Genomic DNA, 27,194 nt, shown 5'->3' on the forward strand with positions numbered 1-27,194 from the left:
CCGATAAACAGGGCAGCACATACCACGGCATTTGATATACCAGTCGAGGGGGGGGGGGGGGGGTACTGGATGGAACGGGGAGAACCCAATCAGAGAATGAGTCCACCGAGAATGTACGATCCTGCGACCAAGCACCTCCACTGAGCGCTCTACCCACTGAACCAGATTCCGCCCTAACATACTGTTCAAATGGCGGTAACATGGATGTTTTGCTTTTAGATTGTGATCCGTATACAGTCCGTTTGCGGCAAATGGGAACCGATGAAATAACATATAACGTTAAAATTCACATCAAAACATATTACGTTTTAAACCTATACCAATAGGTTATTACGTTTTAAACCTATACCAAAAAACAAACAAACAAAAAACAAAAACAAAACAATATGTTATGAGAGTTGGTATGTCTTAAAGACTTAATTATATGTTTTTATACGAGTTTAGCGCGTAGGCGTACGGGCGAGGCAGGCTTAATTTTGCCCAAATTAAACGAAAATGCCCGAATCTGAATAACAATTTTTTTTCTTCATATTAGCATTCCTACTATAGGGTTAAAGACTACGCATTTTTACATGGATTACAACTAATATTGTGGGTAGAATTATGGAAATACATGGTAAAAAGGTTTCAGACCAGCTCATTTATTTCGAATAACTTCATAATTTGTGCCCGAATTTGAAGATCTGTTCAAGCCATCCACCCCATCCATGCATCCGTCTCGCACGCTTATTTATTCATCGCTTTCCTTTTGCTGCAAACGGACAATATACGTATGTACAAAGAACCTGGACCCAATTTTACAAAACATCGTAAGCCTAGTTTTGCACGTAAACATAAATCTACGACTAAACCACAATTCTTATTAATATTGCAGTACAACAACTTTAGTTAGAAATACACATATTTTATTTTATTTTGTCCTTGTTCAATTTTCCTTAATGATGTAATTTTCTTCGTGAAATAGATGCCAAACACTTGTAAATGTATGCCCGGTAAAACTGCTTAACATACGATGTTTTGTAAAATTGCCCTCAGAGCCTCAACGCATGACAATCTGAACACAAAACATCGATTTTACCGTCATTTGAAGAGTGTGTGTATAAAACATACATCTCCTTTGTATAGAACTGCAACAACCAGACGACTGGGATAGTGGTAGTGGGCAGAACTTCCTCCACAGGCCTTTAGGAACCGGGGTAGGTCTGTTGGCCTGTGCTTCCCCACCCCCTACTCGAGGACGAATATATACGCGTGTTTTAGGGGGTTTTGGGGGTGGGGGTTTTTGGTCATATTCTATATAAAGTTTAAACTCTGGCTTGTGCCCCTCGCCACTAGAGACTCCCCTTTCCCCCTCCATTACAGATTGTACCCACCCCCATAGATGTTGTTCCAACGGGCCTGCTCCACCCACTAGGATCAGTCCTGAACTATTCCCACCGTTATTGTACGTGCTTGAAAAGAGCCTGTACATGTCAAGGCATGTGCTTGCTACGATTAACTTGTAATCAACGAGTAATCTGAGCGCATAAATTTGTGACGTAAAACGCATTTCCGATTTCTAAATGTACACTTATCCATACATGATTCTAGGGTGTTTGCCTGTTCGGAGGTATGCTCCATCGTAAAGTTTTGAAAATAAGATGTCCTGAAATGCAATTTCCTGCATTCTAAAAGTAAAATCTCTGCCTTGAGATTTACTATTAATAATATTTTTGATTCAGAATTATTGGGGGTGAGGTGGCTAGAATACCCCCCCACACACACACACGCACACACGCAGCCCCCCTGCTCCGCCGTGCCTGCCTTGCTTTTAAACACTACGGCGAGTTTTTCATTATTAGAACTGTTTTTGTGAGCCGAATTCAGACATATCGTAGATTTTATTGTTTTGATTATCCGTTTCCATGCATCCGAAGTATTTCTCGTCATTCTTGTTTTTGTAATAGCACAAATGCTTTATTCATATTAGTACGTACCCCTGAGAAGTAACAGTTATGAAGACGGGCTTTGGTCTATAAAGGGTATGTCCCCCATTTCAACGCCACAGACTCTTTATCCAAATCTGTTACAAGTTTGTAAATTTTAACCAAACTTAATTTCCATTTTACTAGTTGAAACTAGGGTCTGTGACTTTAAGAAAATCGGAGCTTCGATAAAATCAAACGGAACACAAATTATGCTTTACAGATTTATTACAGAAACACAGCTGGATTGTAGCATTGTGACACAGACTGTATGTTTCTGTCAATACGACACTGTGTAAAATCAATTGTAGTTCAATAACGATTCAACATGACAGTGTTGGTGGAATGGGGTCAACACGTGACCGTTGACGGACGGCTAGAAGAGCCAATCAGAGTAGTGGTGGGCGGTCGTGGTCATTCGTCGTGCGATTCATCAAACTTTAACTGGCCTGCAAAACACAAGAGAGCAGTGACGTGTGAGACAGTATATAATTTTAAAGGGACTATCAAGAGTTTCCTGCATTGTAAGATGTTTCCGACTAATAAAAACTTACGCATTAAATATAGTTTCTTGTTTAGAATATTAGTGTCTATATAAACTCAGGACTGTTTCTTTAATATACACTCGGCTTTACTGCCCTGAAAAAATCTCCGTAATTAATATTAATGAGCCAGTATTTACAGAGCCAATCTTTGCCCTGAAAGAATCTCCTTAATTAATATTAATGAGCCAGTATTTACAGGGCCAATCTTTGCCCGGAAAGAATCTCCTTAATTAATATTAATGAGCCAGTATTTACCACGCTAACCCCTGTTCTAAAAGAATCTCTTTAATTAATATCAATGAGCCAGGGCCAATCTCCGCACTGCAAGAATATAATATTAATGAGCCAATTGATACTAAGGGGGACAATCTCTGCCCTGAAAGAATCTCTTTAATAGATATTCATAAGAGAGGACTTACGAGGCCAATCTCTGCTTGTAAAAGAATTTCTTTAATTAATATTCATGAATCAAGACTTACTAGGCCAATCTCTGCCCTGAAATAGTATAATTAATATTAATGAACCAGGACTTACGGGGCCAATAACTGCCCTGAAGGAAAACGTCTGGCACTTGGTGTTGGCAACAAACTCGTAGTCGTTTCCCACGTTGAAGTTGCTCGACCAGTAGATGTAGCCAGACGACTGTAGGCCGGTCTTGGTGGTGTCCGTACAGGCGTCGTAACAGATGCCGCCGCGGGTGTAGTCGTACCACAAGGCAAGGCGGTCACCTGGCTCGACCTTCACCCTGTCGCCCTTGGCAACGTGGAACACTTCCGATCGGTCAGCGTTCGTTGAGACCATGTAGTTAGCGACGAGAGTCATTCTGAAATCATACAGCACATAACGGTAAATTCAGATACAATTCATGTGAGGCCGTACTAATCAATATGATGACCCCCATCCCCTTCTTGGCCTTGAGATGGGGAGGAGGGGTCTAGGATCCGAATTTCAACTTGATTTATACGCCTCTATCCTTGGTGTATGTATACATCCAGTTATGGCTACTTGTGTTATAGACTTGTCACTGTGACAAAGAGCGTTCGTGTATTGGTAGAACAACTTCGCTATGCTTGCCACCCTAGCTTTAGAAGTATGTCGTAGGTTTTCTTTCTTTTTTAAATTATTTTTGGTTGTTGTTTTTGTTTTGAGAGGAGTTGGGGTTTTTTGGGGTTTTTTCCGGGGGGGGGGGGGGGGCTTTTTTGTTGTTGTATATATAACTTTAGCAGGGATGTAACATGGGCTGGATCGGGAGGAGGTGGGTGGGGGTGGGTTAGACTATGAACTTAGCGGACACTTTTGTTTACCTATATGCATAGCCTAATTTAGCACTGTAACAAAAGTGTTCAACCAACACTCCGCCCCCACCCCAGCCTAAGCCCCTGATCTGTGTTATAAATAAAAACTCTCACGTTGAGGTCTCCCCTCCGACGGGTCGATACACCTGTAACAGACAGTTCCCAGGCAACACACTGAAGAACTCGAACTTGGTTATCTCCCCTGACCTGGAGATCTGGAACTCTTCTCCACCGCCGATGTAGATCTTGTAGTTACCGGGCACAAAGCTCCGTTTGGTCAGCTCCACATGACTTGTCAGTGTGACTAGTGTGCTGATATCTGAGTTACACAAAATGTACAACTGACAGATAAATTTTTTCAGTTTTCATCTTGATCATCATCATCATCATCATCATCATCGGCATCACCACCCCCACGATCACCATCCTAATCATCATCATTAACAACGACAACCCATCGTTGTTGTCATCATCATCATCATCAGCAGCATCGTTATCGTCATCGTCACCACCACCACAATCATCATCACAATCAGCATCATTATTAACGACAACTCGTCGTCATTGTCATCATAATCATCATCACACACATCATTTTCATCATAATCATCACTAACGCAATTATCATCATCATTAACAACAACAATAACAACAACCACGTCATCATCATCATCATCATCATCACTATCATCACCATCAGTAACAGAAGCAGCAGCAGGGGCCGCTCAACAATTATGTAACAATCCAGGGCCGTACTCTCCGGGAGGCAGGGGGGTAGTTTACCCCCTGAGAATCTCATTTTTTTTTTTTTTTTAAATTCAGAAAATGGCATACACATAACAGAGTTTAATTTGTATAGTGTTTCATTTGTTTATAAAAAGTAGTGCCCACCCCCTAGGATTTTGATCAGGGTACGGCCCTGCACTCCAAGGGAGGGTCATAGAATCCGTTGCAAACCGTTTTCTAAATAATTATATGTCATTGTAGTCGTGTCTTAGGTAGTTGCATTACCGTATGCCATACGGTGGGGGTGTAGTAAAAAGGGCGTTTGCGTAATTTTGGAAAGTCACAAAAAGTTAGTTGAGGAGAGTGTTAGTGTAGTGAGCAATATCCAAAATTAAAGTTTCTGAAATACTAAATTCTTTACAATGGTACACAAAAATGAAACAAAATATGTTATGCTGTATACATATTTACATTATACATGACAAGAGACACGTTTTACTTTATCATTAAACAGTGAAATCTAAAAACAAAGCCGCATATTCGTATTAAAAGATAGTATCATACATACCGACACATACAGGTTCACTTCCTGTCAGCTGGCCATCAAGACATGCGCGTTTCAGGTTTCCGCCCGACAAGCCGAACCCGTTCTGACATTTGTACGTGACGGCCTCTCCCTGTTTTAACTCTGACCCGCCCTTCACCTTGACGACGTTAGCACCGTCACTGGGGACGCTGCATGTTCCAGCTAAAACAGTTGAGTTAGACAAACAGGGTGGTTATTAATTATACTATTAAAAGCATAGTAATAGTTGAAAAATTACCATCTTTTCTTCAAAACTCAAATTAATCCTTTGTACGTTAGGCCTACACGTTAAATTAGTTACTGTAAATAAAATGGAGGCGGTCAATAAATTGGTCACTAACTATCAATAGACTAGTTACTGAATAGACTGATTACTATCAAAATGCTGGTTACCAACTATCAATAGACTGGTAACTAAATATCAAAGACTGGTTACTAACTATCAACAGACTGATTGCTAACTATCAATATACTGGTTACTAACTATTAATATACTGGTTACTGTCAATATCCTGATTACTATCAATATACTGATTACTATCAATATATTGGTTACTATTATCAATAGACTAGTTACTATCAATATAATGGTTACTAACTATCAACAGACTGGGTACTAACTACCAACAGACTGGGTACTATCAACAGACTGGTTACTAACTATTAACACAGTGGGTACTAACTATCAACAGAGTGGGTTACTAACTGTCAACAGAGTGGGTTACTAACTGTCAACAGACTGGTTACTAACTAGCAATAGACTGGTTACTAACCTGAGTCTTGATCACAGACGCCGCATGATTTGGGACACTGTTGCCAGGCGAATGTGACGTAATCCTGACATATCGTGGGCAGCTCTTGGATTTCAGATGCGCAGTTCGTCTTTCTGTCAGCACACGTAGATCGTGCTGGAGTTAAAAATAGCCAAATTACATATGTATGCATTACTAGTATGCGCGTATATAGTCAAGTTAATTAAGTATACATTAGTCGTATTCACGGCTGATGGAGAATGGTAGATGGGTGACACGGAGCCACCAGACAAGAAGTTGTTGCAGCTGGAGAGACAAGGATTGGGATGTGGTGATGGATAGCTACAGATGTTAACATATAGGAAGGGATGAAATGCGAGGGAAATCCAACGAGGAAAACTAAAAAAAAGGGGACAATGGGATAAAATTGTACAATTATTGTTTCAGAATTTTAAACAATAACAGCTTTGATGACACTAACGGCTACAATATGTGGACACTTAACAGTATCAGGTTAGGTCAGGTCAGGTCAGGTCATAGGGCTTAACGTGCACATTCAGAGCAAATTGTTGTAGCGCACACCTGTCATGTGCGCACGTGTCGACTTATGCTGGCTCCTGTCCAGGACACAAAAGGGTTTGGGTGGGTAGAAGGACAAAGCGCCCTTGCTGGCAATTGCAAGAGAGCACCAGCAGCCCGACCAGGGTCGATAGTGGGCGGGGGCACATGTGGTGCTATTGAATTTGGAATGTTCCGTAGGATTAAGTCCAAAATACAACTGACTGTGCAGTTTTCATGAGGTAATTTGGCGCAATACTTTAACACGGTTTATCGAAAAGAAATGGAGTTATTTGAGTAATTTTGACTTGGTTCGCCGAGGGACGGGACGTAGCCCAGTGGTAAGGCGCTCGCTCGATGCGCGGTCGGTGTGGGATCGATCCCAGTCGGTGGACCCATTGGGCTATTTCTCGTTCCAGTCAGTGCACCACGACCGGTATATCAAAGGCCGTGGTATGTACTACCCTGTCTGTGGGGTGGGATGGTGCATATAAAAGATCCCTTGCTGCTAATCGAAAAGAGTAGCCCATGTAGCGGCGGCAGCGGGTTTCCTCTCTCAATATCTGTGTGGTCCTTAACCATATGTCTGACGCCATATAACCGTAAATAAAATGTTCGGCGAACTGTAGCTCTAACTAACAGTGTGAGAGTTTGCACTTACAGTAAGGTCTACTAACGGTTACGGCTAGAGGGTTTGAACCTAGGTTCTTTGTAAACCTTAACGACTAGACCAGACCAGGACTCTCTTAACGTGCCCGTATACCACTAGCATTTGGGGCACGTCTATCCCCAGTCTACAGGGGTTCAACTTATTATAAGATGCTTTCTAAACACTAACGACTAGAGAGTTTGAACGTATTGTAAGATGGTTTGAAAACGCTAACGACGGAAGGGTTTGAACGTATTGTAAGGTGATTTGTAAACATTAATGATTAGAGTTTGAATGTATTGTAAGGTGATTTGTAAACATTAATGACTGGAAGGTTTGAATGTATTGTAAGGTGATTTGTAAATGCTTATGACTGGAGGATTTGAACGTATTGTAAGGTGATTTGTAAACGCTAACGACTGGAGGGTTTGAACGTACTGAAAGATGATTTGTAAACATTAACGACTGGCGGGTTTGAACGTATTGTAAAGTGATTTATAAACGCTAACGACTGGAGGGTTTGGACGTATTGTAAAGTGATTTGTAAACACTAACGACTGGAGGGTTTGAACGTATTGTAAGGTGATTTGTAAACATTAACGACTGGAGGGTTTGAACATATTGTAAAGTGATTTGTAAACACTAACGACTGGAGGGTTTGTACGTATTTTAAAGTGATTTGTAAACACTAACGACTGGAGGGTTTGTACGTATTTTAAAGTGATTTGTAAACACTAACGACTGGAGGGTTTGTACTTATTGTAAGGTGGCATGTAAACACTAACGACTGGAGGGTTTGAACGTATTGTAAGGTGGTTTATAAACGCTAACGACTGGAGGGTTTCAACGTATTTTAAGGTGATTTGTAAACACTAACGACTGAAAGGTTTGTACGTATTGTAAGGTGATTTGTAAATACTAACGACTGGAGGGTTTGTACGTATTGTAAGGTGGCATGTAAATACTAACGACTGGAGGGTTTGAACGTATTGTAAGGTGGCATGTAAATACTAACGACTGGAGGGTTTGAACGTATTGTAAGGTGGCATGTAAATACAAACGACTGGAGGGTTTGAACGTATTGTAAAGTGATTTGTAAACACTAACGACTGGAGGGTTTGTGCGTATTGTAAAGTGATTTGTAAACACTAACGACTGGAGGGTTTGAATGTATTGTAAGGTGATTTGTAAACACTAACGACTGGAGGGTTTGTACGTATTGTAAGGTGGCATGTAAATACCAACGACTGAAGGGTTTGAACGTATTGTAAGGTGGCATGTAAATACTAACGACTGGAGGGTTTGAACGTATTGTAAGGTGGCATGTAAATACTAACGACTGGAGGGTTTAAACGTATTGTAAGGTGATTTGTAAACGCTAACGACTGGAGGGTTTGAACGTATTGTCAGGTGATTTGTAAACACTAACGACTGGAGGGTTTGAAGGTATTGTAAAGTGATTTGTAAACGCTAACGACTGGCGGGTTTGTACTTATTGTAAGGTGATTTGTAAACACTAACGACTGGCGGGTTTGTACTTATTGTAAGGTGATTTGTAAACACTAACGACTGGTGGGTTTGTACTTATTGTAAGGTGCTTTGTAAACGCTAACGACTGGCGGGTTTGTACTTATTGTAAGGTGATTTGTAAACACTAACGACTGGCGGGTTTGAACGTATTGTAAAGTGATTTGTAAACGCTAACGACTGGAGTGTTTGAACGTATTGTAAGGTGATTTGTAAACATTAACGACTGGCGGGTTTGAACGTATTGTAAGGTGATTTGTAAACACTAACCACTGGAGGGTTTGAACGTATTGTAAAGTGATTTGTAAACACTAACGACTGGAGTGTTTGAACGTATTGTAAAGTGATTTATAAACACTAACGACTGGCGGGTTTGAACGTATTGTAAAGTGATTTGTAAACACTAACGACTTGAGGGTTTGAACGTATTGTAAGGTGGCATGTAAACACTAACGACTGGAGGGTTTGAACGTATTGTAAGGTGATTTATAAACGCTAACGACTGGAGGGTTTGAACGTATTGTAAAGTGATTTGTAAACACTAACGACTGGAGGGTTTGAACGTATTGTAAGGTGGCATGTAAATACTAACGACTGGAGGGTTTGAACGTATTGTAAGGTGGCATGTAAATACTAACGGCTGGAGGGTTTGTACGTATTGTAAGGTGGCATGTAAACAGTAACGACTGGCGGGTTTTAACGTATTGTAAGGTGGCATGTAAACAGAAACGATTGGCGGGTTTTAACGTATTGTAAGGTGGCATGTAAACAGTAACGATTGGCGGGTTTTAACGTATTGTAAGGTAGCATGTAAATACTAACGACTGGAGGCTTTAAACGTATTGTAAGGTGGCATGTAAATACTAACGACTGGAGGGTTTGAACGTATTGTAAGGTGGCATGTAAATACTAACGGCTAGTGGGTTTGGCCTTGCAGACAAAGGCAATCGGTGGCCACTTGGCCCAGGATCCAGTCGGTTTCCAGGTGTTGCCGAGTTCAAGTCCTTGCATGGAGGCGTGGTTAATCCATTTGGGGGAACCTTCTGTCGACCACGGTTCACCTTTAAAGCAAAACACACAGATGAAAAGACATTTAAAGAATATAGGATGACAGTCTAACAAAACACACAGATGAAAGGACATTTTTAAGGATGTTTGATGACCGTTAAATATATTTCAGGTGTCTATCATCGTTAAATAATAAATGTTGTTTACGAGTCTATCAACGTTAAATATCTTTCAGGTGTGTACCACCGTTAAATATATTTTAGGTGTCTATAAGCGTTAAATATATTTCAGGTGTGTACCACCGTCAAATATCTTTTAGGTGTCTATAAGTGTTAAATATCTTTCAGGTGTCTATCACCGTTAAATATCTTTTAGGTGTCTATCACCGTTAAATATCTTTTAGGTGTCTATAAGCGTTAAATATGTTTCAGGTGTCTATCACAGTTAAATATATTCCAGGTGTCTATCACCGTTAAATATATTTCAGGTGTCTATCACAGTTAAATATATTCCAGGTGTCTATCACCGTTAAATATATTTTAAGTGTCTATTTAACTAATGCATCACCTATGATGGTTTTACTGAGTTCATTACGTAGTATACTGGAGATCAATAGTTTAACTAATACATCACCTATGACGGTTTTACTGAGTTCATTACGTAGTATACTGGAGATCAATAGTTTAACTAATACATCACCTATGACGGTTTTACCGAGTTCTGTACTTAGTATACTGGAGATCAATAGTTTAACTAATACATCACCTATGACGGTTTTACCGAGTTCTGTACGTAGTATACTGGAGATCAGTAGTTTAAGTAATACATCACCTATGACGGTTTTACCGAGTTCTGTACTTAGTATACTGGAGATCAATAGTTTAACTAATACATCACCTATGATGGTTTTACTGAGTTCATTACGTAGTATACTGGAGATCAATAGTTTAACTAATACATCACCTATGACGGTTTTACCGAGTTCTGTACTTAGTATACTGGAGATCAATAGTTTAACTAATATATCACCTATGACAGTTTTACCGAGTTCATTACGTAGTATACTGGAGATCAGTAGTTTAACTAATACATCACCTATGACGGTTTTACCGAGTTCTGTACTTAGTATACTGGAGATCAATAGTTTAACTAATACATCACCTATGACGGTTTTACCGAGTTCTGTACGTAGTATACTGGAGATCAATAGTTTAACTAATACATCACCTATGACGGTTTCACCGGTTCTGTACTTAGTATACTGGAGATCAATAGTTTAACTAATACATCACTTATGACGGTTTTACTGAGGCCTGTATGTAGTATACTTCAGAGCAGTTATTTAACTAATGCATCACCTATGATGGTTTTACTGAGTTCATTACGTAGTATACTGGAGATCAATAGTTTAACTAATACATCACCTATGACGGTTTTACTGAGTTCATTACGTAGTATACTGGAGATCAATAGTTTAACTAATACATCACCTATGACGGTTTTACCGAGTTCTGTACTTAGTATACTGGAGATCAATAGTTTAACTAATACATCACCTATGACGGTTTTACCGAGTTCTGTACTTAGTATACTGGAGATCAATAGTTTAACTAATACATCACTTATTACGGTTTTACTGAGGCCTGTACGTAGTATACTTCAGAGCAATTATTTAACTAATGCATCACCTATAATGGTTTTACTGAGTTCATTACGTAGTATACTGAAGATCAATAGTTTAACTAATACATCACCTATGACGCTTTTACCGAGTTCTGTACTTAGTATACTGGAGATCACTAGTTTAACTAATACATCACCTATGACGGTTTTACTGAGGCCTGTACGTAGTATACTTCAGACCAGTAGTTTAACTAATACATCACCTATGACGGTTCTACCGAGTTCTGTACTTAGTATACTGGAGATCAATAGTTTAACTAATATACCACCTATGACGGTTTTACTGAGGCCTGTACGTAGTATACTTCAGACCAGTAGTTTAACTAATACATCACTTATGACGGTTTTACTGAGGCCTGTACGTAGTATACTTCAGACCAGTAGTTTAACTAATACAACACCTATGAAGGTTTTACCGAGTTCTGTACTTAGTATACTGGAGATCAATAGTTTAACTAATACACCACCTATGACGGTTTTACTGAGGCCTGTACGTAGTATACTTCAGACCAGTAGTTTAACTAATACAACACCTATGACGGTTTTACCGAGTTCTGTACTTAGTATACTGGAGATCAATAGTTTAACTAATACATCACCTATGACGGTTTCACCGGTTCTGTACTTAGTATACTGGAGATCAATAGTTTAACTAATACATCACTTATGACGGTTTTACTGAGGCCTGTATGTAGTATACTTCAGAGCAGTTATTTAACTAATGCATCACCTATGATGGTTTTACTGAGTTCATTACGTAGTATACTGGAGATCAATAGTTTAACTAATACATCACCTATGACGGTTTTACTGAGTTCATTACGTAGTATACTGGAGATCAATAGTTTAACTAATACATCACCTATGACGGTTTTACCGAGTTCTGTACTTAGTATACTGGAGATCAATAGTTTAACTAATATACCACCTATGACGGTTTTACTGAGGCCTGTACGTAGTATACTTCAGACCAGTAGTTTAACTAATGCATCACCTATGATGGTTTTACTGAGTTCATTACGTAGTATACTGGAGATCAATAGTTTAACTAATACATCACCTATGACGGTTTTACTGAGTTCATTACGTAGTATACTGGAGATCAATAGTTTAACTAATACATCACCTATGACGGTTTTACCGAGTTCTGTACTTAGTATACTGGAGATCAATAGTTTAACTAATACATCACTTATGACGGTTTTACTGAGGCCTGTATGTAGTATACTTCAGAGCAATTATTTAACTAATGCATCACCTATAATGGTTTTACTGAGTTCATTACGTAGTATACTGAAGATCAATAGTTTAACTAATACATTACCTATGACGGTTTTACCGAGTTCTGTACTTAGTATACTGGAGATCACTAGTTTAACTAATACATCACCTATGACGGTTTTACTGAGGCCTGTACGTAGTATACTTCAGACCAGTAGTTTAACTAATACATCACCTATGACGGTTTTACCGAGTTCTGTACTTAGTATACTGGAGATCAATAGTTTAACTAATATACCACCTATGACGGTTTTACTGAGGCCTGTACGTAGTATACTTCAGACCAGTAGTTTAACTAATACAACACCTATGACGGTTTTACCGAGTTCTGTACTTAGTATACTGGAGATCAATAGTTTAACTAATACATCACCTAAGACGGTTTTACTGAGGCCTGTACGTAGTATACTTCAGACCAGTAGTTTAACTAATACATCACTTATGACGGTTTTACTGAGGCCTGTACGTAGTATACTTCAGACCAGTAGTTTAACTAATACATCACTTATGACGGTTTTACTGAGGCCTGTACGTAGTATACTTCAGACCAGTAGTTTAACTAATACAACACCTATGACGGTTTTACCGAGTTCTGTACTTAGTATACTGGAGATCAATAGTTTAACTAATACACCACCTATGACGGTTTTACTGAGGCCTGTACGTAGTATACTTCAGACCAGTAGTTTAACTAATACAACACCTATGACGGTTTTACCGAGTTCTGTACTTAGTATACTGGAGATCAATAGTTTAACTAATACATCACCTAAGACGGTTTTACTGAGGCCTGTACGTAGTATACTTCAGACCAGTAGTTTAACTAATACATCACCTATGACGGTTTTACGGAGTTCTGTACGTAAGTTTATTAACCAGTAAAGGGTATTTTATATGGACTTTCTCATAGACATATGTGTTCAGAAGGAAAATCGAATTTTTGTTTATAAAAGTACAAACGTTATAGCGACCAAATAAAAACAAAATACTAGAACTTCGCTCTTGGATTATTACAACAAAAACATCTTATCACAATAAATAACAGAATTATGCCAGCAGCGAATCCGTAACCAATTTAATTAGCATGGCAAGTGCTGCGTTCTAAGTTGTAATACTCTAAATCCGAGCCCCTCTTAGAATTGACGAAGCGTGTTCACATAAAAAGAGTCTGACCAATTTAGCTAAAAAATACCGTTCTACATAGGCTTGTCACTTCAAAATAACACATTTCAAAATAATCGATAATTTGTTATTAAAATACATGGGATTTGTTATTGTAATTAAGTCATTATTTCATTTGATCCAACAGTTGTATACATCACTGTAGTGTTTATATATATATATATATATATATATATATATATATATATATATATATATATATATATATATATATATATACATGTGTATATATATATATATATTCAGCATATAATCAAATATAAAAAAAATTATACGTTTACCAAGCTTTGTCATAATGAATTTTACTTGTAGCATGCAAGGCATTGCATTTCATGACATCTTGTTTTCAAACATTTCTGGAGGCGCATACCTCGAAACCCTAAAACAAACCACGAACGCTTCGCGTCCTGTATCTCAATCATCACCCCACCCCTAAGGTTCACTTGTTTTCTCCGTGCCTGAAGGGTAATATTTGAAAAGACATCCCTTTTAAATACATGGCTCCGCGCCTGTGGTACTCGCGGTCTCAGGTATATGTTATATGTATTGTATTTTAGAAGGTGGGACGCTAAAGATACATGACTAAAATTACAGCCAGTGCTCCACAACTGGTGTAACAAAGGCCGTGGTATGTACTATTCTGTCTGTGGGATGGTGCATATAAAACATCCCTTTCAGCGAATTAAAAAAAGTAGCCTATGAAGTGGCGACATCGGGTTTCCTCTCTCAATACTTTTGTGGCCCTTAACCATATGTTCAACGCCATATAACTGTAAATAAAATATGTTGAGTGCTTCGTTAAATAAAACATTTCCTTCCTTCCAAACAAGAAAAAAAATGGCAAAAAAGGCTATGCTAGTCGGAAACTTCTTACAATGCCTGCAAACTGTCCCTTTACTATAGATGTTCGGTACCTTTCGCCCAGTTAGTGAAGGGGGCTGCTGTGACTCCATCCCACTTCCACTTCCAGTCTACCTTTGTTATAGATATCCAGGTACTCTCCATGGGGTTCCTACAATACACAGCAAACAAAAATATACGGAACGCCAAATAGATAGATAGATCGATATATAGATAGATCGATAGATCGATAGATAGATAGATAGATAGATGTAGATAGATAATAGATAGATAGATAGATCGATAGATCGATAGATCGATAGATAGATAGATAGATAGATAGATCGATAGATGGATCGATGGATCGATGGATCGATAGATAGATAGATAGATAGATAGATTGATGTAGATACATAATATATAGACAGACAGGCAGACAGACACGCACGCACGCACGTACGCGCGCACACACATATACACACACACACACACACTTATACATACATACATACTCATATATACTCATACATACATTACATACATACAATGATAGATGGATCGACGGATGAAAAAAAAGTACATGTATACAAGTAGTTTACGCTAAGTTGCAACTGTCTTTGGACCATCTCTTTAAGTGAATCTCCTTATAGAAGATTCGAGTAGCTGCGGCGCGTGCGTGCGGTCCGACTATTGCATCTGGTGTGACTGATGCGTCAGCGGCTTGCGTTTTAGACATATACACCATATACGATTATTTCACTGGGCTGACCACGTGCGTTCTGCAGATGCGCGCACTATTCTAGACGCTCTTATTGAAGAAGAAGAAGAAGAAGAAGAAATGTTTTATTTAACGGCGCACTCAACACATTTTATTTACGGTTATATGGCGTCGGGCATATGGTAAAGGACCACACAGATTTTGAGGGAGGAAACCCGCTGTCGCCACTTCATGGGCTACTCTTTTCAATTAGCAGCAAGGGATCTGTTATATGCACCATCCCACAGACAGGATAACACATACCACGGCCTTTTGTGTACCAGTCGTGGTGCACTGGCTGGAGCGAGTTCTTATTGAAGGTAATGTATTTCGATTTATTTTTTTATCCAAACCGCGCGCATGCGCGCATCCAATCTATATCAGACTTTAGTGTCCTACCGGTCAGGCCGGAGGGAACTATAGGTTTTGTCTCCGTCTATCTGCATGTCCATCCGTCCGCCCATCATACCATCCGTCTGTCTGTCCGACATAAAGTTTTCCGCATTTGTTTTCCGCAAAGCGCCAAGATATTGAACTGACATTTTGTGTATAGCTTCACCATGGTACAGATCAGTTTAACTTTCGTGAAAAGATACCGATTTTTAACAGTTGCGGCCCTTGAATTTAGGAGATACGAAAATTAGTTGGGCCCGAACCGCGATAAGCTTTGCTTTAGCACTATTCTTAAGCTAGAATTATAGTTCACTGCCGACTCTTTTCAAGCGAGTAGTTGACTTGACCAGTTTTGCAATTCTCATTTTTTCAGTCAATTCAGTATGATTTTAACACAATTCATATTAAATTTTAGAGCGCGTTCGTTCAACGCTTTTTAGTTTACCTAATAAAAAAAAAAATTTCAGTTGCGCTTGAGGTCGGCCATCTGAGTATGAATTGACCTTTAGAATGCTTGTTATACTAACGGTAATATAGACTGGTTGTGCGGTCCGACTGTTGCGTCGGATGCGCCTGCCGCTTGCGTTTTAGACACATACACCATATACAACCATTTCATTGCGCTGGCCGCATGCGTTTTGTAGCGTGTATACTACCAAATTAAATCCCACAGACGACAATAGTAACATATGTGGCTAAAATATCCTACCAGCAGTGTATCAATCGACATAAACGCTACACATATAGATACTACCACCCCTCACCATTAAAGTGAATCTAAATCAAATTGGGGGTCAAGCTGCTCATTTCTGTTTATGACTACCCTAGTTCTGCACAAAATTGAGTACTGTTTTTTACAGGTACCCCATACAAGCACAAGGCTACTTGACACAGTGGTACTAGATGAAATAAAATTGTATAAAAGATGAAACTATATTTTTTTGCAACAACACAGTCACAGTTATCACCAATCACAGGACGTTAGGTGTTCACTTCTCCATCAAAAGTACGGTGCACCTCGAACTTTGACCCAGCCGGAAGTTATTTGGTTGAGTACTACCTTTAGACGCACGCACGCGCCGCATCCAGTCTATATGTGCCTTTTACCTGAGCGATGCGACGAACTCTTGTTCCCTTGGCGACGCTGCCGACGTGATACCGCCGTTGTACGTTTTGCACACGGCATTGGCACTGTCGTACGGTATCTTCGTGCTGAAGTACTTGTAGCAGTGACCCTCGAACGGCAACCAACCATTCTGACAATCTGAAGCGAAAACCCAGGAAACGTTTATTGGCAGGTCAGTGCGGGGGGCGGGGGGAGGGGGTCCACAGGAGTGACGTGACCCTTTACCCGTTTGCAGTGGCTTGTTTTAATGACCTACTAAAAATATCACCCTCCTCAATATACAGCACTAAACTAGAACTATTTAGGTAACGATATTTTTTAAGAATGCTTTCTATAAATTTGGTTTGATTCGAGGGTGATGTACAGAGCCGCATTTAGACCTCGGGGGCCCAAGGCACTTCAGGTTCGAGGGCCCCTCAACATAGAAATTAGATTACATGATAACAGTCGGGGGGGCTGGGGGGGGGGGACTCTGGCAGGGGGGCCCTGGGCAATTGCCCCATTTATAAATCCAGCACTGGTGGTGTACGTATAAATTTGATAAATACAAACACATTTTCTACCAGTTTAGAAAAGTGCAGAACCACAAGGACTAGGATTTGTGGTTTTATGTCTACATGATTTAATTTTATGCAATATAACTAAACTATATTGGTTACATAATATATTGCTGCATATCATATATAACCACGAAATCTATTTTTACACACACACACACATACACACACACACAGGCAAACACACATACACACACACGAACACACGCACACACACACACACACACACACACACACACACACACACACACACACACTTATAACGAACATGCTTAGAACAAACTACTGCATAGAACTTGTACAAATGCGTACAACGAACTACTGCTACAAAAACCTAACTATCATGGTCCCTTCCGGTTCGTTATAAGAGTACATTACTTTACTATGTGTGTGTATGTGTGTATGTATGTGTGCATTGTTGAAAAAGGGAACTTATAGGTTTGTATTTGATATTTATGAGTGTAAAACACGTACCTCTGCCCGTCAGTTAAACAATACGTACCTCCACACACGTAACCACCTGGGGACCACGTCCCGTCAGTTAGACAACACGTACCTCCTCACACGTAAACACACGTACCTCCACACACGTAACCACCTGGGGACCACGTCCCGTCAGCTAGACAACACGTACCTCCACACACGTAACCATCTGGGGACCACGTCCCGTCAGTTATACAACACGTACCTCCACACACGTAACCACACGTACCTCCACACACGTAACCACCTGGGGACCACGTCCCGTCAGTTATACAACACGTACCTCCACACACGTAACCACCTGGGGACCACGTCCCGTCAGTTAGACAACACGTATCTCCACACACGTAACCACCTGGGGGCCACGTCCCGTCAGTTAGACAACACGTACCTCCACAGACGTAACGACCTGGGGACCACGTCCCGTCAGTTAGACAACACGTACCTCCACAGACGTAACCACCTGGGGATCACGTCCCGTCAGTTAGACAACACGTACCTCCTCACACGTAAACACACGTACCTCCACACACGTAACCATCTGGGGACCACGTCCCGTTAGTTAGACAATACGTACCTCCACAGACGTAACCACATGGGGACCACGTCCCGTCAGTTATACAACACGTACCTCCACACACGTAACCACCTGGGGACCATGTCCCGTCAGTTAGACAACACGTAAATCCACACACGTAACCACACGTACCTCCACAGACGTAACGACCTGGGGACCACGTCCCGTCAGTTATACAACACGTACCTCTACACACGTAACCATCTGGGGACCACGTCCCGTCAGTTAGACAATACGTACCTCCACACACGTAACCACCTGGCGACCACGTCCCGTCAGTTAGACAGGTTCTCTCCACTGTTGTCGCTTTGTCCGCGGAACACTCATACTTAGCCTTCTCACCAGGCGCGTAGGAATCTTTCGCGGCCACAAGAGCTGCATCTGGTATGTCTCCCGGTTTGCCGCACGACTGCACTACAAAACAATAAATAGTTTCCTCATAGTTAGGGTTGTTTGACGAACCTTTGTCATATGTAAGCACAATTACATTCGTCTGTGCTAATAATGACATTTTGCGAATACGTATTCAATTATTTTTGTCTTAGTATTATTTATGAACAACTCGCACATGCACACACACACACACACACACACACATACACACAGACACACGCACGCACACACACACACACACACGCACGCACGCACGCACGCACACACACACACACACCAGAAAAAACGTGAGCGCACGAATACATAGGCACACGCCGTAGCCATGCACCATATTTATAAGACAAGTAAAGTGCAGATAAATTAAATAAAACTAATACCTTAAATGAAACAAGATATACATATTAACGTGTAATATCTGTACATCCTGCTTACGACGATTTTATTTTTCTCCCAACTTATTTTAAAGTGCATCCACCACTAATATATCTCTTTCATTGAAGTAGTTGCATGTAGAACTCATCCCTCCCGTTAAAAAACAATGGATCCGCGCGTATATAGAATGTATCCCGAATAGGGGCTTACTTTTTGTTGGCGTATCCAGATTGAGACTATTCTGACAAGTCCGCATACAACCCATGACCAGGACGTTGTCCGAACACAAGTCCGGGTTCGCTTTCAGCTGTTTCGCACAGTCATCATTAGAGTCAAATATTCGTCCTGTGATTGAAGACAATTCATTTAAACTTGTAGTATCACATTTGTAATATTTTAACACACAACTCTTTACAGCGTCACATCATTTATATGTTAACAAATGTCACATGATATCTTAATACATGGGTGTATAAACATATGTCACATCACATCTTAATATATATTAAAACTAAATTATAAATCCAAAATAGAAATATGACTACAGTTTTTAAAAATATAAAGTTTTCCATATCAACAGCTCTCAACAGATTTGAACTCCAATCAGAAATAGCAATAACTCTTTAAAATATAATTTCTACAAACTGTTATTATTTGCAGCAAGTGGGTAAAACAATATGAATAATAATAAAAATAAGAACTACATACAGAAAATAGCGCCTATGGCAAACACTGAAATTGCGCCCCTGTCCAAACATCTGACACCCATCTCTTAGACAACTTTACCATCAGCTTGATTGACTTTAATAGAAACTGCCCCTTCAAGTAACACCTAGTGCATATGCCATACCTGCCATACCCTAGGTACGCCACTGCATACAGTTCAGAAGCTTCCTTTTCCAAGTTTTAGTACATGCTCAAACTATGATGATCTTTCGACTAAAACCAAATTACTCTGTGAGGAGGATTCACTGCATCCATGGACAGTAAACTGTACTGACGCCCCTGTCTGTTTAAAAATCTTACATTCTGTGTTAGACCATATATATAGTCTAACACATAAAATATACATCTTAATAAAATGGTAAGCAAACGCGGTAGGTACATAGACGGATCCAGAAAATCCATTTACGGGAGCCCAATGATTAGTGTGCAAAGGCCACAAACGTTCCCAAAGGTATTCCTCGGATTCTCCAACGTAAAACAAAATCAAAAAAATTAATTAAAATATAACTGTCGCAAAATGTAGGCCCTCGCACCTTAGATCATTCATAGATGCCAGCCTTTACTGATCAATACCTGTAAGACTGTGGACAAAAATCCATAAGAAATCCATATGCGAGCTGCAAAAGGACGGAGAACTGATGATTTTAAATTCAAGGCAACATGAAAATGAAAATCGAGACTATTAACAAGCAAAATATCACGTGAGACTTTGATTAGTGCACATATATCCGCTAGGTGGCACATCTCGTCCAAAATAAATACGACAAAATGGCCGTTTCCCGATTCACGAAAGGACAACGAAAATCACGAAGGATCACGAAAGATGGCTTACTTAGATGATAACGAGTCATGTAAAAATAATAATAATGAAAAAAAAGAAAAACCTGAAAATGCGTGTTACCCGTCAGGAATTTGTCCTAAGCCCGTAAGACTGTCAAATGCTAAAAAATCCGTAAGTCTTACGGGCGATCCGTAAGAGTTGACATGTATGCTTAGATCCGCCACTGAGGCTATCAAATAGACTCTTTTTTTTACCAAGATACCACCTCGAGTTGCAAAACTTTCAATTTCAAAGTGTATATTAGCGCAGATGGATGAAATAACACTGTTCTAAAAACATATTCTGACCCACATCCTATTCCACCTACCTATACCGGACACGTCGCAGTAGTTGCGTTTACAGTCTGTTTTCTGGACGTAGCACCAGGGCTGGAAGCCGTGGCCGGGGTTGCGGCAGTAGTTGTCGACCAAACGATCGCCGAGATCTCTGAAAAACAAATCACAATGCTAATTTAAAGTCACTGACCCCAGTTTTCAGGCAGCGTGAAATATGTCTAGATATTACAGCCTTGTTTTACCGTTAATTTACATTACAGGTGCGGATCCAAGGACAGGGTGTGGGAAGTGTGCATCACCACCAGCCACTCCCCTGCCTGCGCTGTGTAAGCATATACGTCTGCGCTGTGTAAGCATATACATATACGTCTGCGCTGTGTAAGCATATACGTCTGCGCTGTGTAAGCATATACGGCTGCGCTGTGTAAGAATATACCCCTGCGCTGTGTAATAATATACGCCTGCGCTGTGTAAGATATACGCCTGCGCTGTGTAAGAATATACGCCTGTGCTGTGTAAGCATATACGCCTGCGCTGAGTAAGCATATACGCCTGCGCTGTGTAAGAATATACGCCTGCGCTGTGTAAGCATATACGCCTGCCCTGTGTAATAATATACGCCTGCGCTGTGTAAGAATATACGCCTGCGATGTGTACGAATATACGCTTGCGCTGTGTAATAATATACGCCTGCGCTGTGTAAAGCATATACGTCTGTACTGTGTAAGAATATACGCCTGCGCTGTGTAATAATATACCGTATGCCTGCGCTGTGTAAGCATATACGCCTGCGCTGTGTAAGCATATACGCCTGCGCTGTGTAAGAATATACGTCTGCGTTGTGTAAGAATATACGCCTGCGCTGTGTAAGAATATACGCCTGCACTATATAATAATATACGCCTGCGCTGTGTAAGAATATACGCCTGCGCTGTGTAAGAATATACGCCTGCGCTGTGTAAGAATATATGCCTGCACTATATAATAATATACGCCTGCATTGTAAAATCATTGACAATGTGTCCATTACCTTTAAGTAGCTAAATGAACACACACACAAAAACTCTTAGTAACCATCCGAAACTATTATATAACTAGCGTTAAACTACACGTAGTTGGTCCGATTGGTAGCGTTCCGGTCCAACAACTGCGGGCGATTGGGTGACACAGGTTCGGGTCTCGGTAACGGCATGAGGAAATTTGTGAAGGCAATAAAGGATTTTAATATCCCCTGTGCCAGTGCGTCATTGAATATATGTATGTTTAAGTCAAAACACGACACACATACAACAGAGATATTCAAAATATAAAAATACATATATCAACATAATTATATCAATAGTAATTGATATATTTCAAGTAGAGAAAGATCCTCATAACTCATCAATTTTTAGATAAAATGGGACTCGTCCTAGAGGGTTTTTTACCTTCATTAATTTCCAGGAATGAAGAGTTTCGAGTACATTTCCCTATACATAAAACCCTATGCTTCTCATAACAGGTGTTGTATATTCCATACTCAGGAGCTGTAGAGTTATAGAACCCTATGCTTCTCATAACAGGTGTTGTATATTCCATACTCAGGAGCTGTAGAGTTTTAGAACACTATGCTTCTCATAACAGGTGTTGTATATTCCATACTCAGGAGTTGTAGAGTTATAGAACCCTATGCTTCTCATAACAGGTGTTGTATATTCCATACTCAGGAGCTGTAGAGTTTTAGAACCCTATGCATAATAGGTATTGTATATTCCAGAGGTAAAGAACCCTATTCATAACAGGTGTATAGTTCATATTCAGGCGCTGTAGAGTTTTAGAACCCTATTCATGAATCTTAACAAGTATTGTATATTCCATAATTTAGAGTTTTAGAACCGTATTCATAACAGGTATTAGACATTCCATACTCATGAGATGTAGAGTTATAGAACCCTATGCTTCTAATAACAGATGTTGTATATTCCATACTCAGGAGCTGTAGAGTTTTAGAACCCTATGCATAATAGGTATTGTATAGTTCATATTCAGGCACTGTAGAGTTTTAGAACCCTATTCATGAATCATAACAAGTAGTGTCTATTCCATACTCATGCGCTATAGAGGTTTAGAACCCTATTCATAATAAGTAGTGGCTATTCCATACTCAGGCGTTGTAGAGTTATAGAGCCCTATTCATAATAAGTAGTGTCTATTCCATACTGAGGCGCTATGGGGTTTTAGAACCCTATTCATAATAAGTGGTGTGTATTCCATACTGAGGCGCTATGGAGCTGTGTCTACACATGGCCATGTCTCTCCAGTTCTGGCACTTCTCGCTGCTGATGGTGTAGTTGATCTTCCCGTTGTAAGATGCACCTTTGTCAGCAATGTTGTACGACAAGTCCTTCCCTGAGAAAAGATAGTTTCAAAATGTTATGATTTAACGACACCACTAGAGCACATTGATTTGTTAATCATTGGCTATTAAATTTCAAACGTTTAGTTGCACCATCCCACAGACAGGATAGCACATAACACAGCCTTTGGTATACTAGTCGTGGTGCACTGGCTGGAACGAGAAATATTATTAGAGTTCCCCTACTTTTTTAAAGAGTATATATATATATATATATATATATCTATATATATATATATATATATATATATATATATATATATATATCTTTATTTTTATTTTTATTTTTTATTTATTTTTTTAATTAATTTTATTTTTTTGGGGGGGGGGCTAAACTGGTTTCTTAACCGTTTTCATTTTATTGCAGGCATAATTAACATTAAATGATAACATCACATGACTTATAGTAGGAATTGATCTTCAATACTGCAGACGAGTTTTATTGTTAGAACTCAACAAAATGAGTAGAACAAAAACAAATCTATACTAGCGATGTAAGAGTGAACTGGTTTCGAAGGGATTTTTCTCTTACATGGGATCATCTTGACAGTGGCCTTGAAGCCCTTCGCTTGACCTTGATCGTCCGTTCTGAACACGACAGCAACAGTGTTCCAGGTACCCAGTATGCTCCGACCAAAATATTTACCACAGTATCTGTAATAAAAGAGAAATATGCTATACAATACAAAATATTTACCACAGTATCTGTAATAAAACAGAGAAATATGTTATTCAGCATAAAATATTTACCACAATATGTGATAAAACAGAGAATTATGTCATACAATACAAAATATTTACCACAATATTTGTAATAAAACAGATAATTATGTCATACAATACAAAATATTTACTACAGTATCTGTAATAAAACACAGAAATATGTTATACAATACAAAATATTTACCACAGTATCTGTAATAAAACACAAAAATATGTTATAAATACAAAATATTTACCACAGTATCTGTAATAAAACAGAAAAATATGTTATACAATACAAAATATTTACCACAGTATCTGTAATAAAACACAAAAATATGTTATACAATACAAAATATTTACCACAGAATCTGTAATAAAACACAGAAATATATTATACAAAAGTTTGTTTTGTTTAGCGACATCACCAGAACACATTGATTAATTAAAGATCGCCAATTGGATGTCAACCATTTGGTTATTTTGACGTATAGTCTTAGAGAGGAAACCCGCCACATTTTTGCAGTAGTAGCAAGGGATTTTTATATGCACCATCCCACAGACAGGATATCACATACCACAGCCTTTGATATATCAGTCGTGGTGCAAAGGCTGAAATGAGAAATAGCCCAATAGATCCACCAACGAGAATAGATCCTAGATCGACCACGCATCAAGCGAGCCCGCTCTACCACTGGGCTATGTCACGCCCCTTTGTAACTCAGAGCCGGTTTGAGGATCCGCGGGGCCTGTACTACAAATAACAGCGAGGACCTCTTCATACAGCGAGGGGCCCGTAGTGCGTGCTACATGTGCTACTAAGATAAACTAAGATGTTATAAAAGTCACACCTTAGACAAAAAACATTAGTAACAAAAGACTGTCCAAAAATATCTGTAACACGACACAGGTAGATGTTTTAAATATAAATGTTGTCCACAATATCTGTAACACGACACAGAAATATGGTATATGATACAAAGTCACACGTTAAACAGCAACATTAACACATTAACATGTTGTCCACATCTGTAAGACTATACAGATTATATGCTAGATAATACGACAATGCACGAACTATCAGCAAATTACAGAAATTATTACAAACTGTATAGGAACACGTCATTGATGACAAGTTATACCATTGGTATCGAATGGCATCATGCCGTGTGGTGTGGTGTAGTGTTGTGTGGAGTGGTGTGGTATGTTGTGGTATGATGCGGTTTAATAAACTAGGTGTCTTTTGAAAATGCATGTACACGAAAACATTTCAGCTCAGTGAAAATATCTCCCTCATGGAGACAGAAACGTTTATGTAAATCTATATTCTCTGTTCTGAGATGCACTGTGATCTAGTTAAAATATGTTCCAGTGTCTACAGGTATAGTTTTAATGTTATAAGAAGTGTAAGTTTATTTCTGTATAGTTTGTACGAAAAATAAAGACTTACTTGAGACCAGGGTGCCCCACGCGCATGTTCCGGATCTCGACGTAATCTGAACAACCACCTGCTCCCTTGTCAACATCAAACTCCTCAAAATCCAGCACCATCTTAGACTCTTTGGGGCCCTGAGGTAAAATATATTTAATACTAGCATCAAGCAAGCGTTATATATATTTAAAGAGGCAGTCTCCAAGTCACACAATGACTAAAAATATTAATCACGTATTAAATGTAAAGTTAACTATATGCTACAAAAATTACATCCAAATAATTTCATTTACTATTTCATAAATGTATATTATTACAAAATGCAATGAAGGAAAATTGCAGTTTAACACTTGCTAGTTTAATGGATACGCAATGGAGATCTTTTGGTGTACATTATATTTCTTTTCGCCAAGGATTCTCGAAGGAAACCACTGTTTACGCCGAGTAGCAGCACATGACAATTCAGATGTTCTTGAGTTAATTATAAAAGTTTAACTGTGGGATCGATTAGCCCAATGTGTAGTTATTTAAAGATGGCGAAATATGGCAACTGCATCTTCGAGAATGCACCTTTAATATTATTACTGTCAATTATTTGTTAAAATTCCTGAACATTGTTTTGTATCGCATTTAAAAAAATATTTATCGCACGATAAAACTTGTAAGAACACATACCTGAAGCAGGCGCGTGTTGCGGGGGTGGGGGGTGGGGGGGGGAGGGTCGAAATCCCTACCTGTTCCAACTGAATGTGTTGGGAGTCTTTTTCAAATTATTTTCCAGGGGAGAATGACCCTACCCGCACCCATCTCTAAAAACGTATCTCGCCATAGTCTAGACCTCCCTGCACAATTTCACGAACACGCGCCCGTGAAGGCATATTACTTGACAGATATGATAGTTTTTAAGTTATATTTAAACAAAAATTATACTTTTTATTAAGATAAAAAGCTATCATCTATTCTTGGTGAGTTAAAAAAAAAAATTATACTATTTGAACTACTAATAAAATATATATTAGTCATTATTATAACACATCTAAGTGCATCTGTTCTAAACGTCCGTGAATTAGACTTAACCTTGAATAACCAGGTACACTGCACGCCGTTGGGGTAGACATCCCCGTACCCGGGAGACGTGAAGGAGTGGGTGGGGGAGCTAGAGGTCAGATCCACAACACCGCCACAGTCTGAAAGAATAACACCAGTTTAGTTAACACACTAGTGTTATGAACATAAGATCTTACTCTCATGTCTGACGACCTTCGTTAGCAGATCTGAGAAACGACAATGTTATCTTCTGTCCAGGCTCCAGGGTCCCGTTTTACAATGTGATCTCAGTACTCAGATCACATTAAGTTCATAGCTACTTTAGGCACTTAAGGTGATCTTAGCGCTAAGATCGCTGAACGTAAAACGGAGCCCTACACAGAAGATAACATTGTCGTTTCTCAGATCCGCTAACGTCAACGATCAAGTCAACGCACGAGTAAGAACAGTGATATTATTAAGAATACAAAATAATAGGTGAAAATAGTATTATAGGCGGCTATAACTATCTGCTACGAAAGT

At 39.4% G+C, this 27,194-nt stretch overlaps 2 protein-coding genes across 2 annotated transcripts in view; both read right to left on the reverse strand.

Moving 5' to 3' along the window:
- Positions 1-2,231: 2,231 nt before the first annotated feature.
- On the reverse strand, positions 2,232-15,895 carry LOC121380845. The gene is made up of 8 exons (XM_041509835.1): positions 15,753-15,895; positions 14,671-14,768; positions 9,517-9,663; positions 5,890-6,024; positions 5,099-5,278; positions 3,919-4,123; positions 3,044-3,332; positions 2,232-2,413 (listed from the first exon to the last, which is right to left on the reverse strand). Exons 1-8 carry the CDS (start codon positions 15,893-15,895, stop codon positions 2,405-2,407), a joined length of 1,206 nt encoding a protein of 401 aa, XP_041365769.1. The 3' UTR covers positions 2,232-2,404.
- Positions 15,896-19,242: 3,347 nt separating this feature from the next.
- The window catches only part of LOC121380846, a 31,896-nt gene continuing 23,944 nt past the window's right edge, over positions 19,243-27,194 (reverse strand). Inside the window, exons 14-20 of the mRNA XM_041509836.1 lie at positions 26,703-26,812; positions 25,644-25,762; positions 24,024-24,145; positions 23,352-23,484; positions 21,129-21,247; positions 19,465-19,599; positions 19,243-19,259 (exon numbers count right to left, since the gene is read on the reverse strand). Coding sequence (XP_041365770.1) covers positions 19,243-19,259; positions 19,465-19,599; positions 21,129-21,247; positions 23,352-23,484; positions 24,024-24,145; positions 25,644-25,762; positions 26,703-26,812 — 755 coding nt within the window. The remainder of the gene's footprint in view (positions 19,260-19,464; positions 19,600-21,128; positions 21,248-23,351; positions 23,485-24,023; positions 24,146-25,643; positions 25,763-26,702; positions 26,813-27,194) is intronic.

This window comes from Gigantopelta aegis, chromosome 9 (assembly GCF_016097555.1).
Source record: "Gigantopelta aegis isolate Gae_Host chromosome 9, Gae_host_genome, whole genome shotgun sequence".
Taxonomy (NCBI): domain Eukaryota; kingdom Metazoa; phylum Mollusca; class Gastropoda; order Neomphalida; family Peltospiridae; genus Gigantopelta; species Gigantopelta aegis.

Excerpts from the sequence above, each read along its gene's own strand:
- LOC121380845 (XM_041509835.1), bottom strand. The coding sequence starts at position 15,895 with ATGTCAGTTCAATATCTTGGCGCTTTGCGGAAAACAAATGCGGAAAAC. Across the intron at positions 5,279-5,889 it reads CGTCTGTGATCAAGACTCAG|CTGGAACATGCAGCGTCCCC; the intron begins GTTAGTAACCAG and ends CAACTGTTTTAG. Across the intron at positions 3,333-3,918 it reads GTCGGAGGGGAGACCTCAAC|AATGACTCTCGTCGCTAACT; the intron begins GTGAGAGTTTTT and ends GTATGATTTCAG.